The sequence below is a fragment of the Tiliqua scincoides genome, chromosome 4 (genome assembly GCF_035046505.1).
Source record: "Tiliqua scincoides isolate rTilSci1 chromosome 4, rTilSci1.hap2, whole genome shotgun sequence".
In the NCBI taxonomy this organism is placed as follows: domain Eukaryota; kingdom Metazoa; phylum Chordata; class Lepidosauria; order Squamata; family Scincidae; genus Tiliqua; species Tiliqua scincoides.
In genome coordinates this window covers 39,793,183-39,809,976 of record NC_089824.1, presented here as the reverse complement: position 1 = coordinate 39,809,976, position 16,794 = coordinate 39,793,183, and the positions used below count along the sequence as shown (strand labels likewise).

At 41.7% G+C, this 16,794-nt stretch overlaps 1 protein-coding gene across 2 annotated transcripts in view; it reads right to left on the bottom strand.

Annotated features, from left to right (window-relative positions):
• The window catches only part of ARFGEF1 (ADP ribosylation factor guanine nucleotide exchange factor 1), a 99,593-nt gene that overhangs the window by 9,402 nt on the left and 73,397 nt on the right, over positions 1-16,794 (bottom strand). For both annotated transcript variants that reach the window (XM_066622770.1, XM_066622772.1), the window contains exons 24-33: positions 16,587-16,627; positions 16,338-16,507; positions 14,752-14,903; positions 14,450-14,622; positions 14,033-14,193; positions 12,317-12,447; positions 6,323-6,452; positions 4,510-4,645; positions 4,287-4,425; positions 2,088-2,160 (exon numbers count right to left, since the gene is read on the bottom strand). In XM_066622770.1, the coding sequence (XP_066478867.1) occupies positions 2,088-2,160; positions 4,287-4,425; positions 4,510-4,645; positions 6,323-6,452; positions 12,317-12,447; positions 14,033-14,193; positions 14,450-14,622; positions 14,752-14,903; positions 16,338-16,507; positions 16,587-16,627 (1,306 nt within the window). The remainder of the gene's footprint in view (positions 1-2,087; positions 2,161-4,286; positions 4,426-4,509; positions 4,646-6,322; positions 6,453-12,316; positions 12,448-14,032; positions 14,194-14,449; positions 14,623-14,751; positions 14,904-16,337; positions 16,508-16,586; positions 16,628-16,794) is intronic.

Sequence of the window (16,794 nt, the reverse complement as noted above, 5' to 3'; positions counted from 1 at the left end):
TTGGATAGATCTGAATAACCTCAATTCATCAAAGATATGCAATTGTCACAGTAACTTCGTTGTTGATTCCGCCTTCAGAGACGGAAATTATTCAAGAGTGGGATGGTATAACAGCATTCTAAGTGATACCAGGTGGGCTACTTTGCTATGAGAAATTATCTGGAGAAATAAATTGTTGGGACACCTGAAATGAGCTGAAGTCTTTTTTATATATCAGAAATCGAAATTCCATATAGTTTGAGATGGCTTGATTCAGATCAATGCCAAGGCATAGTTTGCCATTATTTGAATAAGCTTGCAAGATCCCTTCTCCTCGAATTCCTCTTTCCTCTGGCAAACAGCCTGCTGCTACATCTGAAATAAGCAAACTTTGGTTTGTGCAAACCAGCTGTCAGGGTAAAGAGAGGGCTTGTCAGCAATCACATGATGATCCAGGGCAGTAGTGCCACTCACTCCCTTCCCATTCTCCCCTCTCTATTTGGACACATAGCCTACCAGGGGAAAGCCTTGGTAGATTGAATTTGCTGCCACCAGCCTAAGAGATCAGGCTAGCCAGAAGGACTCCCTGGACAGAATTACCCCTCCTAGAACAATACTGAATCTCAGGGGTCCCTTGAAAAAAATCACTCTCACAGTAGCGCCTGCAGAGTGAGGAGACATGACAATCCACAATCTTCCCAGAACCAGGAATCAGGCAGACTCAAGGTTAACTGTAAGAAGTTTATTAAAAGTCTAATAAAAGAGAAAGGAGATAATAACATCAAATGAAGAAGAAAACAATGAGAATGGAATTTGGCAAAAAGGGTTACTTAATATTCAACCTGCAATAATACCACTCGCCAACGGATGAAGCTGAAGGGCTGCAACATCTAACTTATAAATAGTGCTAACTTGCTGGGAGTTTTGAATGAGCTTGTAAGGCACAGAGACAACAAACTCAAATCAACTTTAAAACCTTATGGTTTTTCTGACTAAATACTGTGCCTTAAATGATTCTATCTGACCTGACCAGGTTGCTGGAACCACCACCCCTTGCACTTTTCAGTGAGTTTGGTGGGCTCTCTCCCTTACACGAGTGGAAGAGGAAAGAGAATGGGCTTCTGGTTGGGACTGTTTTTCTCTCTCAGCTGATATATCATCTGTTACCTGATCTCTACTTCCCCAGTTCTATTGTATACTAACTGAGAAGTAAGTCCTACTGAGTTCAAGCTAAGGATGCACACACCCAAATTCTAAATCATTTATTTTCCAGAATATTTTTGCCTCCTAGTTGCAAGCATCAGTGCTCATAATGTATGTGTGGGTTTTATTCAGAACACCAAATGCAGGGAAACAATGTTGCAGAAAGAAGACTTGCCCATACACCCTTCTGTCCTGAAGCCCCTAACTCCCCCTCCCAACAATGTTGATAAGCGTTGGGGGTTCTTAGCAGTCACATGGTATCTAAGGCAGGGGAACAGAAAGGGGGGATACCCAGAAACTGAAGACCTGCAGAGGAATGGGGGAAGATACCAGAAACCATGCGTGAACTACAAGTGGAACCACCTGACTTCTGGATTTTACCCTCTCCACTCCTTTGTCCACAGTGTTCCCTACACGCGGCATACTATGCCACTGAGGGTTCCCTGACTGTGAGGGGCTTCAATAGGGAGAAAGGTGTGTATGTGTATATTTTATTTTCTCTTTTTTTGTTCTTCAGTATGTTGCATACACATTTCTATGCTGTATTTTAAATTTAAAAAAAACAAATTTAAAAAACGTTTTAGGCACACCTAATACAACTAGGTGTTACCCAAAATGTGCAATATATGGAAATGATATTTGTTCATAAGCATACTAGTGCATTTCTGGAAAACACCTATACACATTATCAGTAGAGACTTTTATATTTAAGAGTATTATAAGCATCATCAGTACAAAAGCAAGGCATTTCTGAAAAAGAGTTCAGCTTAATTTATTTAAGTTTCTGTCATATGCACCCTCACTTCAATGTAAGATCCCTTGAACATTTCAGCTAGGGACACTTCTTGTATCACAAAGTTACATTTGTAAGCCCTTCCTCTGCCATGTTTATTTTGCATACATACCAACTGTTTCTCTCTCATAGAAGATGGAGATGGAGGAGCTGCATCTCCCCCTACAGGTCGCCAAGTTAACAACCTTGAAAAGAAAAAAAAATTGTCTCAAAGAGCAACACTTAAAAGCCTGATTTTTTTAAAAAAAGGTAATTCTGTTGCAATTTAGATATGTCACTCATGTGATATGTATGATATTAACCATTTCTATCTCATCTTTCCATTCAGTAAAAAACACACAAGGTTTACTTATGTATAAAATGATCAAACAAAAAGTCATCATTAAACACATCAATGTACCTAAGAATCTTTCAAAATAGATAAACATGAAATCAAATGTTACTGATATGGAAGGCTATTTTTGATTGGTTAAAGATAGCAACTTTCCAACATAGCTGCCTTCAGTCAAGACTCACAAATTGCCTTTGCCTCTTAATTTTTTGAGGGGCCAAGACAGACTCTGGCATTATGGACATTTTCTAGGCACGAGGCAAACTCTGCAGCCTACTTTTGCCCCTGTACTCATCTCACATTTTTAAATTTGTTTTAAAGAAGCCTCACTGGGTCATAAAGGAAAAAGGGAAAACTAAGGCTACCATTTAGAACGAGAGGCAGAGCAAGTCTAATTTAAAATGGCTGGGACAAAACTGCACCTTAATTATTTATTTCGTACATTAGTAACCCACGTCCAGAAACATGTCTCCCAGAGCAGCAAACATACATTTAAAATAATGAACCATGAACCATGTCAAATACAACATATTGAAAAAGCATGCACTGAAAGAAAAAAAGCAAGATTAAATGATAATTAAAAAGGTCTGTGTAACTAAAAAGGATTTCAACTGGTGGCAAAATGACATCAAATAGTATCGGCAAACCTTCCTGGGGAGCCCATTTGAAAGCTGGAATGCCACACCCAAGAAGGTCCTTTCATGGTTTCACCTGCCTCATTTCAGAACACAGGGGACCCAGAGCAGGGCTTTCAAAGAAAACCTGCAATATCCAGGCAGCATCGTGGGAAAAGGTGGTCCTTAAGGTGCCAAACTCTTTAGCTGGGGTAGTATCAGGAGTTGGCCAGGTCAGGCAGTGGTCTAGAGCCCCACACTCAGAGGGTCTACTAGGCCAACCCCAAACCTACAATATCAATGGTAGCTCACAATGTGTTCCAATGTGTCTTAAAGTCTTATGGGTTGGATGTTTACTCTGTAGTAGGAAAAATAAAAAGAGTAGAAGGCCCTTGCCCCTTCCCTGACAGGGGTAACTGGTACCAAATGCATTAGTCAAGGCAAGGGGAAAATGCATGCCTTAGGGCAATCCAGAGCCATAAGGGACATTTGTGCCTCCTTGGGAGTTGGCAAGGCCAGCTCACCTGTGGAGGCTGACATAACCTTCCGATGGAGTGCCGACGGAGACACTGAGACTTGCATCAGCCCAGCTGGGTCAACGCAAGGTTCTGTGATAGGCAGGGAGGAGGTGGGAGGGAGGCGTTCCAGGGCAGGCGGTGGATGGCACTGGGGGAGGGTGGGTGGGGAATGGAGGTGGGGCTGGGACCCGGTGGTCAGGCCAGATTCCAACCCCCATTCCTGGGGAGCTCAGAGCGGCTTCAAGCCACTTCACTCTCCTCAGACTTGCACCACCTCAGGAGGTGGTGCAAGTCTGAAGAGACCCATTGGGGCCAGGGTGCCTTACCCAGAGGTAAGGGGAAAAGTTTCCCCTTACCTCTGGCTGAGCCACTTTGGGCCGCTATCCCACACTGGATACAGTACAAGCTTCTTGGCTTGCCTGTTGCAGCATAGGGTAGAATTGCACCCTTATACGCCAACGTTCTAAAAAATTATGCAATTCAGCCTTTGTATGTGAAGATCCTAGCTGGGGGAGCTGCATAGGGGCTATGAGATAGAAATAGAGATACTGGGATGTATCCTAAACTCTTTTCATTTGTGAAAGTGAAGCATGGCAAAAGGTTCTAGCGCACAGCAACCCAAACAGAATCCTGTCTTCATTTTGTACTTATGCAACATGTCCCTCAAGAAAATAGTCAGTACTTAGTTGTCAGTTCTGCAAATTCTTTCACAGCAGTTACACAACTATATGCAGAATAATAAAAAAAAATGCCACTTTATTTTCACGTATAAGATACAACCCATTGTCATAAGTGTATAAATGCACAACATCTCCTTCTTTCCAGATACTAACAGAAAAAAATCTTACGCATGGGGAATGGTAGTTTTGAAGATATCCAGCATACAGTTACAAGTCTTATCCCAGATTTCAAGGGTAAACTTTTCACCATTTAGAATGACAACATTCTCTAAACAGTTTGTACCAGACCGTGCTAGTTGTTCATTGTCTGAAACATAAAACAAGACACTGGTTTGTTCATACTGCACAGAATCAATGGTTTGCATTGTCTCACAACTTGGTACACTCTTACCTTGCTGAACACACCAGTACAGCTGGGCAAATATATCATCCAAAAGAACATCACTAAGCACTTCCAAATACTGTGTGAATACATCACATATTGCATACAGTGCATGATTGCAAGTCGTTGTCATCCACTCAGCTTTCTAGGAGTAAGGAAAAGAGATTCTCAAAAAATGAAATTAGTTTAAGGGAAAATGAAAGATAGTCAAATGTCAAATCCCTTCAAGTAGCTTGGAGGGTATTTAGAATGATTGCTTAGATAAAATGTATAGCACAAAATGCTCAGAGGTATCTCAGTTTACTTCACAAGTTAAGAAGTTTTGACAGGCAAGAGTGTTTTCCTTGAACCCTCCTACACAGCACTATCAGGGTCACAACATATTCCAAAGGGGTATAAAAATGTTATTTCAATAAACTCCCCTCCTCTAACTTTTGCCATCATAATCTATCCTTTTCCTACAATAAAGGGGTGGATTGTTCTACCGCTGTGTTACAACTCCCCCCTCTAATTTTTTTTAAAGTTTGTTTTCTAAAGGCATATACCCTGCCTTTCCCCTCTTAACAGAGAGACACTCTTCTATGCCCTTTAGGACTTTTCAGCCCTTTTTTATAATCCTGCCCTGTATTATAAAAAAAAATTAAGCCTTAATACCGTATATTCAACTGGAGTAATTACCAAATATAGTTCACTGCATTTTGTAAACTATGACTAGAACTGGATTCTACTTGATCTCAACAAATGATTGAAAGAACAAATAATACTACAAAACTTCGATTATGAAAACAATCAAGATGGAAGTCCTAAGACCCTCTCAAAACAGCAAAGTTTTTCCATGAATCCTTTGTCTTAAAAATTTTGTCTACATCCAATTAAAACAAAGCCCAAGTATATGCAGTTACAACTATTCATATTTGACCCTTGTTACCCTGACCACTCATTCCTCCTCTCCCTTTGTGGCTTCCCTTAATGAGCTATCTTTTTGTTTGTCAGTGTATAAAACACTATATATAAATGACAGCATTAATAAATAACATTAAAAAAATAACAAAACCCTTGAACCACACAAGGACTGGTGCAAGATGGGTGAAGAGAAAGAGCAACTCTACCTACAACAATCCCATGCCAGGTGAAATTTCTGCCCCATGAAAAATAAACTGATATGGAATATTTGGACTACCTCCAATACAAAAACATTTTAATATAACGACCCAATGCATGCTTACACAAAGAGTAAGTACCACTGTGTTCAATGGGTTTTTACTTTAGGAATGTGCAGACATGATTACAATCCAAGAGTATTCACTTGAATGAATTGGCAGATGGCAACTCCCTAGTCACTTTCGTGATGTGAATTCCACATATCTAACTTTTAACAGCTTGTATATGAATCTACTATTTGTGAAGCTTTTCCAGAGAGGACTTTCTTCATATTCCACCAGTGTTTGAGGTTCAGCTGGTAGAAATGCACAGGAGGGCCTTTTCAGCTGATGTGGCCAAGCTCTGGAATTCCCTCCAGGGAAGGTCAACTTGCTTCTTCCCTGTTGGATTTCCACAACACCAGGGGTGGGCACACTTTCAACTTTAGGCATTCTGGACCTTTAACAATTTTATAGAAGAGGGAATTTCAGCAGATGCAGCTTGTTATTCCACAGATGACAAGCTACACCTACTGAAAATTGAATATTTTACCTTGTTTTTAAGTATTTTAGCCATGGTCAGTAGCTGATAATTTCTAGGGGTGTGGTCCCTCACTTGAAGAAAGCCTCTGGCACCTGCCTATGAAATTAGCATACAATTATCCCACCAATGCTATACTTACCTCTGTCTGTTGTTCTGGCAGCTTCATGTTATCAAATATCCGGAAGACAATTCGAAACAAATCCTGCCACCAATGCTTTTCATAAGTATGACCGTATGTTTTCATTATTTCAAACATAACTGTTAAGCCTCTAAAATTAAGGAAAAATGGCAAATGAGAAACTTCAGCAGGCTAGCTCAGCTCATAGTGTGACTTTTAACTATTTAATCTTGAAAACAGTAAGAATGGATATTCCTGATGAAAGGAGGGGCAAAGTCAGTAACCAACAAAAAAAAGTGGCAAACTTGATGATATTCACACAACTGAAGAAGAGTTCTTATATTAGCTCTGATAAACAGAAATGAGAGTTGACTCATACTAACATCTTATTGGTTCCCTGCTGTGTCATAACACCACCTCATTGGCTCTTGGAACAATCAGTTGCCATGACAAGTTTTGAATTTAGAAAATCCACTTTTTGTTACACAAGGCAGTTGTGTTTTCCTTTTCTGGTTATAACTTTTGACAGAATAGACTAGGGATATAAATCTTAACTAGAGATAGACTACAGATATTTCAATAGAGATAGTTTCTTCTATTCTGCATGAAATCACACATTAAATGATATATAACATGATGGTATTATTCAAAAGTACCAAGATTATCAAAATGTTGGCCAGTAGTTGTGCCACACACACCCCTTATGCAACACCCAGTGCAGTCCGCATCTCCTAGCGACACCACTGATAGGAAGTTACTAATTGATGCAATGAAAAGTAGACTAGAGTACTAAGTTTTAGCAAAACATTAGCTGTACCAAAATATAAGCTAAAATGAGAAAAGTATGCAATCTTGATTTTCTCCCATTTTAAAGTAATAAACATTTACAAGTTTCTATTTTAGGGGGAAAAAATCAAACTATGAACAACAGTATCTTCTACTGAAACAATATCTGGTGGTGCAGGACTCCACTATATTAAAAAAAAAGCAGTAATAAATGTTATTAGGGTCCTTCATTGGTCCTTTCAGGTTGACTGCACTCTGTAAAAAGTGGATGAAATATTATACACACAACAAACGATAATTGTTTGCTTGTACTGAGAGAAATGCCCATCTCAAACACATTTTAATTCACATTTTAAAACACACACATGCACACTCTATGAAAAGAAAAAAGGCCAAAGATTCTAAGATTTTAAAATACTGTATCTGAAAAAGGAAGTATTTCAACAAATAGCTATGGATTTTCACAAAAGTGCAAGATTTTTCTGATGGTATAATACAGCACTGGTGTACCTGGAGGGGGGTCAAAGGGGGCAAAGTCTAGGAGTGCCAGCACCAGCATCACCCTGCTGCCATCCACGCCCCATCGCAGTCACTGGCTTCATCTATGAAGGCCTTCTGAGGGCCAGGGAGGCTGCATGCAGCCTCCTTTGGCCCTCTAGAGGCCTCTGGAAGGCTTTTTAATGTCACTTCCAGGTTTCTAAGCCTGCATGACCTTCTAGGCGCTCCAGAGGCCTTCTGAGGGTCTTTAAACATCACTTCCTGTCAGAAAACTGGAAGTGATGTTTAAAAGCCCTCTGGAGGCTGAATGCCAAGGTAAGGGGGGGGCAACGGGGGCAGCATTCTGCAATCCTGGCCCCAGGCGGCACACGGAATAAAATCACAAGTGCAATACAGATAAAGTTAGATATACCCACATGTACCGTATTTGCCGGCGTATAAGACGACTGGGCGTATAAGATGACCCCCCAACATTTCCACTCAAAATATAGAGTTTGTTATATACTCGCCGTATAAGACTACCCCCTCTTCCGCACACCTTCCACACACCAAATAAAAGGTAAAAGAACATCAGATTTGATTTCAACATGTTAAATTTATCTTGATTTCAGTAAAGCATTCAACAAGGTTCTCCATGACAACTTGATTAGCAAGCTAGTAAATTTTGGGCTAGAGATGATACAAATATTAGCTGGATATAAAATTGGTTGGACAACCATAGATTATCAATGGTTCCTCATCAACCTGGAGGACAGTTTTGACTAGAATACCTCAAGACTGTCTTGGGCCCAGTTTTCTTCAGAGTTTTTTATCAATGACTTGGATAAAGAGATAAAAGAAAGGCTTCTCAAATATGCAGATGGCACTAAGCTGTGAGGAACATCGAACACTGCAGAAGACAGTAGTAGCATAAAAGAGAGAAGAGACTTTTAACTGCCTCTGTGCTTACTTATTGCAGTGGGATCTGCTTTCTTTTCCTAAGAGATAATTTAGAGACAATAGTATGTGGCAATACTTCCCAATCTTTTTAGTACTGTGATGTACTTTGTCAGCTGCATTGGCCATGTAGTACCCCAGAATGCCTTGCAGCACCACAACAGGTGCTAGCCCGCAACTTTTTTGCAACCCACTGCTGGCTCGTGAACCACAGTTTGGGAACTTTTGCTATTTGATATATTATGATTAAGGGTTTGAGAGGATGAACATATTCATCCCCCAATGGCCAGCCTGTTGGTACAATGCTATACTTCTGAAACATCAGTCTGAGCAGCATAGGATATGCAAATACCTTAGGATGCCAGCACAATGCCAGCTATATCAGCCCAACTACAGTTCTGCCATTTCAATGATTACATGATTCATGATTCATTTCAATGATTCCATGAATGCCATTTCAATTTCAATGATGGACCATGGCAGGGAGAAACACCATGTTGATCATAAGCCTCCTGTTATCTGCTGTCATGTTGTATATGGCAGATAGTGGGGGGAGGGGGGACACAGCAGCATCTATGAAAGAACCAATGGGTAATGTGGCTGCAGCATCTCCTGCTTAATCACCAGCTTTAAAGGAATAGAGCAAATCTCCAGGTTGCAACCTGGCAACCCCGACCCTACCATGTCATTAACCAAATTGGAACGGAGTCTGTGAGAGTATCCTGCTTACATACAAAGGAGAATGTACTGTATAGCACTCATTGTTTGATCATGCGGAAAGGCCCTGTCAAGTACTCGGCTTGCCAGCCCACACAGGTTGTTTAGTGATAGCTGTATGGAATATTTGTTCCTTTTTCAGACTAAGCTGGGACTTTGAGGCTTACAATGTAATAGCACAGCTCTCATCCAGTGCTAATTAAGAGGCATTTTGCATACACAGTGTGCTAGTAGTGATTGTCTGTGTCCCCAGCAATGGATTTGTTGCTAAGATTTAGCAAAGGGGAACGCGTGGAACTGCACTGTACCTGGAAAAGAAAGTATCACCTATCAGGGCAGGAGGAAATATTTGTGCTTCACAGTTCTTTCCAAAACAGAACGAAAAAGCTCAGTTCATCTGTGCCTGCCCCAGGCTGATGCAGTCCTTCCGACTGCAGCAGGATAAGCAGACACAGCAGCATCACCACAGTGCAGTAACCATGGGAAGACTCTGCTCAGTGCAAAAACATTACTCTGGATAGGTAGAATTTTCCCTGGGTGGGTGTTTCATTCAGCAAGAGAGACGGGTGACCTCAGCCGCTGTGAGTCATCCTGCAGAGATGAGGGGGAAAGCACTGAAGACAAAACAAAATCCCAGACCTCTACGGATAACAGAGGAACAGGCAGAGTCTGGAATGGCAACCAGGGGAGGGACAGCAGATGGGCAGCAGTGGGGGGGGGGGAGCTACTCCATCCCCAAAAGCCTAAGAGGCTGCAACAAAACCCAAGCCCCAAATCAAAACCCCACAAAAAGAGAGAATAAACTTTCCCCCCAACCAATCACCACACTGAACTGTTGCTGAGCCCTTGCTCAGGAGTAGCCTGTTTGCTGGGGCTGCAACCCCAGGCACACTTTCCTGAGGGTAAGCTCCATGGCAGACAAAGGGGCTTACATCTGAGTAGACAAGCACAGGCTACTGCTCCGGAATGGCTTCTGCTCTACCCACCCACCCACCCACCCACCGTGTGAATGTACACATTGTCATTGGTTGCTTGGGGGGGGGTTCCCCCTGTAAATGCCCCCGCACCCTGGAATATCAGATCACTGGTATTCCAGCTGCCGGCTTCCAGTGGCACCAGCAGGGCTCAAGGCGTGCGGGGAAGGGGAGGGGCAGAGGGGGTCTCGGCCACAGCAGCCAGAGGCAGGGCGGGGGTGTCGTGACAGGCAGCCCCCAGCCGGCCTCTCCACCGCCAGCGCTACTCTGTTGCTTCCCAGAGACAAACAAGGGGCTCCCTCCTCCTCCTCGCTGCTCCCCCTGCAGACCCCCCAGCACTGGGGCGGGCGCAGGAAGGGCTTGCGGCCGCGATGCTGGCAGCTGAGATCTCCCAGCCCCCTCGCACGCAGGCGGCGGTCTGTGGGGGGGGGGCTGCGGACTCTTTCCCCGGCCAGGCAGCCCCCCGCGCCCCTCCCGCCCAGCGCACCTGGTCTGGTGGAGGGAGACGGCGCGATGTGCCGGTCTCCATGGCAGTGGGCTCGTGTGGGCGGAGTGGTCGGGGCTGCGGCGCGGCGCGGCTCGCTCTGAGGGAGCGTGAGCGCCTCCCCTGCCCCTCGCTCCCTCCCCTCCCCCTCCCTCCCGTGTGTTTGTGTCAGGCTGGTCGCGGCGGCGGCGGCTGCCCGGGGCACCCGGCTCGGAGCGCGGGCGAGGGGAGGACCAGGCACAGGCAGCCTCGCGCCCACTGCCTCTGAAGTGCACCCGGCGTATAAGACGACCCCCCCACTTGGAGGCATGTTTTTCAGGGCAAAAAAGTCGTCTTATAAGCCGGAAAATACGGTAATTAAAATCAGTGAGATATAAAGCAATTGATTTTGCAATGATAGACCACTGATTTTTTTTTTTTTTAATGGAACTTAGGTCTAACTTAACATTATCTGGATTGTTCACAATCTCCTTGTCATACTGGGCTGTTCATATTTTCTTCCAATACAATCCCTGAACAAATCTTCCAGGAAAGCATAGCCAGACTAAAAAAGCTTACAAGACTATATACAGAGATAACCATAAGCAGAAGCTTTCCCATTCACTATACTGTCAGAGTGCGCAAATTGAAGCAAAATTGAAAGTTAGCACCTAAGGGAGGTATGTAGGTCTACTCTGAGCAGGAGCAGAGTCCTACTCGTGAGTAAGAGCCCAAGGGTCAGGCACTTAAATCAAAGTTGAAAGTTAGCTGCACCTAAAGTAGCACCAAATCGAAGGAAGGGAGGAGGATAAAGTGGAAAGCAGGTTTTTCTACTTTGTTTTAAATTAACCCTATACTTAACCCAAGTTAAACTTAATCTAAATTAGAACATAGCCTAAACAGTTCAGTAAATTGGGACACAGGATCTAGAAAGCAATAAATAATTAAGCAAACTCAAATAAAAACTAGCTTGAGGTTACAAAACAGTCCAGCCTAAGAGAACAGAACTAGGAGGGAAAGAACCTAGTAAGGGGCAATTCCCAACCACCCAGGCATAGTCCATTTTAGAATTTCAGCATCACCACCTTAGGAGGTGATAAGAGCCCCATTAGGCTAATCTAAGCACTCCATTCAGGAGCCTGCAGAGTAGGTTACGCCCATCAGCAGCCTTTTGTCTTCCTGAGCTTTTGTAAACTCACCTGGGAAGACCAGCCCCCCTTTCAATCAATGAAGTTGCTTCAATTTTAATATTCTTTTCTTCATTTGAAGGTGGTGTTGGATGGTTATTTTGTATCCTTCTTTGGTTATAAAAGCTGCTAGAAATCCACACCCACACACAGATTCTGCAGTCACTACACAAAATATACTCCTCAAACAAAAACAATTAGGCATATTTAAAGGACTGCTACCAATTTGCTAAGAGGAAATAAGTCCTCAGAAGGAAACACATGGACAATTGCAGAATTGGTTTTAAAAATAACCCATGCTTCTTTTCAACATTCCTGTAGTATGCAGTATGCTGCCACAATGTTAATCAAACGTTTGTGGCAAAATACAACAATTACAACACCATCATTCCTTCAAAGACTCACAAGTGAAACAAAATGCTTTAAAATTTGAATTACAAATATGGATTGTTACCTGGTTCTTACATCTAATTTGCATCTATTGATGATACAGGACAGCTCAAAGAGAATTGGAAACCATCCTCTCACCCACACTCTGTCTTCAGGAGCTACATTCATATCATCACTGGTGTATTCCTTGAAAGCCTTTAAAAGCAAACACAAGATTAATGCAGCAAGAATACTGTCAGTTGCAAGTTCTATTTGCTAATCCTAAAAAGTCATCATGTCAAGTGGTCCTGCAAAACATTACAGCACATTTACTAGTCCAAATCATTTAACTGTCAAAAATAAGGCCTTGACAAAGACATCCTTCTGTGCAGAGCAGCTGGGCTTCTGCTGCTATGTATAAGGATCTTTTCTGATCAAAGCTTCAATCATCGTCTAAGGTTCAACTGCAATTATCTCCTCCCTGGCAAAGGGTCAGGGAGGATGGAAATGCCTGTTCTACTGACTGAGAGAATTCATAAACTATTTTTAAAATGGAGTTCAGTGGTGCACAGAGCGTAGGAGCATTCTAATAACTAGATACAACTTATCACCCTGTTTTGTACCCTTTCATGCATAAGAGCTTGATCCAGAAGGGCGATCTATGCCTGGAAATCTGTTTTCTAAGCACCAATCCACCCATGCCAGACCACAATCATCAGTCAAGAAAAAATGTTCTCATTAATATCTCTACTAGTGTCTGCAAAGCACATGCCATAATGTCACAGTATTATGAATTGACACCCAGAACCAACAATGGTGGGTCAGCTTTAGTTACATGTCTACAACTTTGGTAGGTGCCAGAACAACCTGGAGTCTCAGACTTAAGTGAATTTATTTTCCTGTTGCCCCCAAAATTCTCCCTTGCTACTCTCATTATCATGAGAAAAGCAGAAACAGGAGCCAATGGGCTAGTTTTCCCAAAGCGGCTGTAACTTCCAGACCACAGCTAGAGCACCTGAGCAATTCTTAAGATATTGGAAAACACAGTGCAAGTGAAATACAAGGCAATTTGATGCTATAATAGAGCAATGGACTCAGATCAATTCTACCAAAGCTTCTTGATTGAATTTCCTTGCCTTAGACAAGCACAGCATCCAAGCTTGCTTGTTAGATGAGGAAACGACTCTTGCTTCAGCATTAATGTAACTATTTTTTGAATGGTCAGCGAGACAACCCTCAGAAACTTAGAGTAAACAAACCCTACCTGAAAGACATTAAGAGACCTGAGTGACCCTCAGGAAAAGTAGACTACATGTTAGTCTGTGGTAAAAAGATCTGATGAAAGTACAATTTCAAATCCCATCTCATAATCTCCTGTTGGAGCATCCTATTGTGCTACACTATAGCACCCCACATTCTCTGTAAAAGAAGCAAAACTAGGCCTTTTGTGGAGCACTGTTCTGCCACTGGAAACTGTCTCCATTACTGAAAAGAGTGTTCTGCTCATGCAAAGATCTCTTGCATTCCTTCCCATCACGGAAGGAGTTTCCAATGGCAGAACAGTGTTCTGTAAAAAAATCTGGATGTTATTCATTGCTGGTGGATAAACATTACATTGCTTTTTGCATTAAAAGTACCCATTACATGCCTCTAAGAATTTACCTTAACATACATTTCTTTATTAAGTGGTTGACAATGGAAAGAATATACATCACCTCATGTTCCACTCAGATCTAAAATGTTCAGAGCAATTATAGTCAAGACTAAATGAATGGATGAAGCTGTACCTATAAAACTATACCTGAGGCCTTTCTGAAACATATTTTGCGCAATGACGAATTAGGCGAATTGCTTCCATACTTGTATCAGGAAAAGCTGCATTGCATGCAAATTCAGACAAGCATTTTACTGCATCTTGGAAAGAATCTATGGTTGCCGGGAAGTGTTTCTCAAATACAATTGCTAGAAAACATAATATGTATAAACAATTAAAAGATCTGTCCTTTAACCTGCGGTAGGTAACTTCTTTCTAAGTTTTAAGGCACACATATTCACTCAGTACATAATGGTAGCCTATACTTTTAAACAATGAAGCCAGAACATTATCTTACTTAAGTCCAACTATATAAATACATTATAAAACGAAGAAGTAACAGGAGAAAAGGAAAAGAACATATCGGACCTTGTGATATTCTGTAAATAACTCATTAACACTTACTGACAATATGGCCTGTAGTTTGAAATGCAAGTTCCACTATACTTTCATCCTGATCTGACGCAGCCAAATGAAATACTGAGAAGATATTCTTCCAGCCAGAGCGGATGTTTGCTGCTTGAGAATTTACCATCTGAGCTATGCAACGAACAACCATGTCACGAATAGTTGGAGATCTACAACACAAGACAATTTTACAAACTGTCAGATTTGTCCGTTCAAGTCCATCTTTGACTAACCATTCATTCGATGCAATTTAAGTGAGAATGATTTCCAAATAGTTTCATTCGCTACATACTGTTTACCTGTTTCTCTTCATGATATGTTCAAACGGTCTTAAGAAGTCCTTTTGGAATCGGAAATTAGCAAGCTCCCCCTTTTCCAAGAACTTCATTGATAACTGCCGTAAAGAGTCCACTGCAAAAATAGCTACATCTTCATTGGGATTACAACCAACCTAGCAAAGCAAGTTAGAAACTCATGTTTATTTAGCATCAGCAGAAAAAAAAGACTATTTACAGTTTTAAAGAACCGTTTGGTGAAAACTGTAGGAAATTATACACAAACATTAAAATACTCAATTTCCTCTCAGTAGTATTATTCAATAGCACAATTATTTTCTAAAAACATTCCTCAATACCTATTCTTCAAACAAGTACAGTGGGCCCTTGGTATCCACAGGGGATTGGTTCCACAACCCCTCACAGCTACCAAAATCCACAGATAATGAAATCTGTGGGGGGCCGAGGGTTGCAGCCCCGCAGGAACTCAGTTGATGGCTGCGCTGGGCCCTCCGGCGGTTGCACCAGCATCTTCAGAAGGCTTCCCAGACATGACGGAAAGTCACTTCCAGTTCATGCTCTCTACTTTCAGTCACATCTAGAAGGTGTTTTGAGGCCTTCTGAGACAAGAGAAGGACCACAGCTCACTCCTTGGGCCTTCCCCAGCTTCAAAACACTTCCTGGATATGACCAGAAATAGCTCCAGGAAGCCCTCTGGATGTCAAGCCCATGGATAAGGATGGCCTACTGTTATTTATGGAACTTCTCCCAAACGTTTGTACTTTCTAAAACTGAGTGAGAAATTAACTGGAACTACCATCAACACTCAGAATGTTAATACAATGTGGCTTCCTGAGTTATAGATATCCAAGTTACTAACGTCTGCATTGGCACTTTTGTGCAGGTGCAGTATGCCCATGATTTGAGGTCTGCCTTTTAGAGTGATGTATATATTCCTGATTCCTGCTTTCTTCTAGGGACTGAGACAGATAAAGAGGGAAAGCCACTGCAGAACTGGAATGTGTCCACCCTCATCTTATTTATTTATGAAATGTTTGAGTTGCCTTTCTAAGTTTAAGTGCTAAGTTTAAGAACTGTACGTTTCAACGCAAGTATAGATTCCTGGAACCTCACCTGTACTTAAGTAGGAGACTTAGACCCAAATCCCAACCAACTTTCCAGCACTGGCATAGTGTTGCTAATGGGACGTATGCTGCATAGTGCATCATGCTGCATCACGGAGGCCTCTTCAAAGTAAGGGAATGTCTGTTCCCTTACCTTAGAGCTGCATTGCCCTTATGTCAATGCTGGAAAGTGGGTTAGGATTGCGCCCATAGAGTAATAAAAACATAGAATATTCTTTCTCCTTTTTCTATCTACTTAAGTATTGCATACCTGTGGAGGCTATTCTGCCAGTTCAAGTACTACTCACCACCACCACGGAGAATTACAGCCTGCTAAGATTTGGTCTTTACTTATTTTGTTGTTGTTGTTGTCAATAATATCTATATAATGGATTATGATCGAACAAGCTTTTGCATTATATTTGAAGTTTAACATGAACGTTATATATTTTAAGAATTTGTTTAAACTGTGATGCTCAAACATACCTTATTGAAATGATCTCCAATAACTTCCCAGATTCTAGACCACTGTAGCCTTATTCGCCCCATGTTATAGTAAGAAATTTCTACTATCTTCTGAAGGCTAAACATCCGAGGATGAGTTGCAGACAGCAGTTCATCCATAGACACAGCACAAAGCCATCTGACAAAATCCACTGTGAAATACATAGAGAATCCACTAAGTATGCTTTCCCGAAATTGTGTTATATTAGATAAACTGCTAACAAAACTTACCAATAGCATTTCCATCTAGCCTTGTAGATCCTGTAAATATTCTGCAAAAAAATACAATTGAAAATAATTGTGCAAGTATTTTTTGTGCTAAATTCCCATCTATATGTACCTAGATTTTTATCTTTTTTAAAAACTCTACCTACTGCCCCAAGTTACTAGATGTAAATGTTATTAGAGACAGTGACATAATAGTCTTAAAAAACGGCCA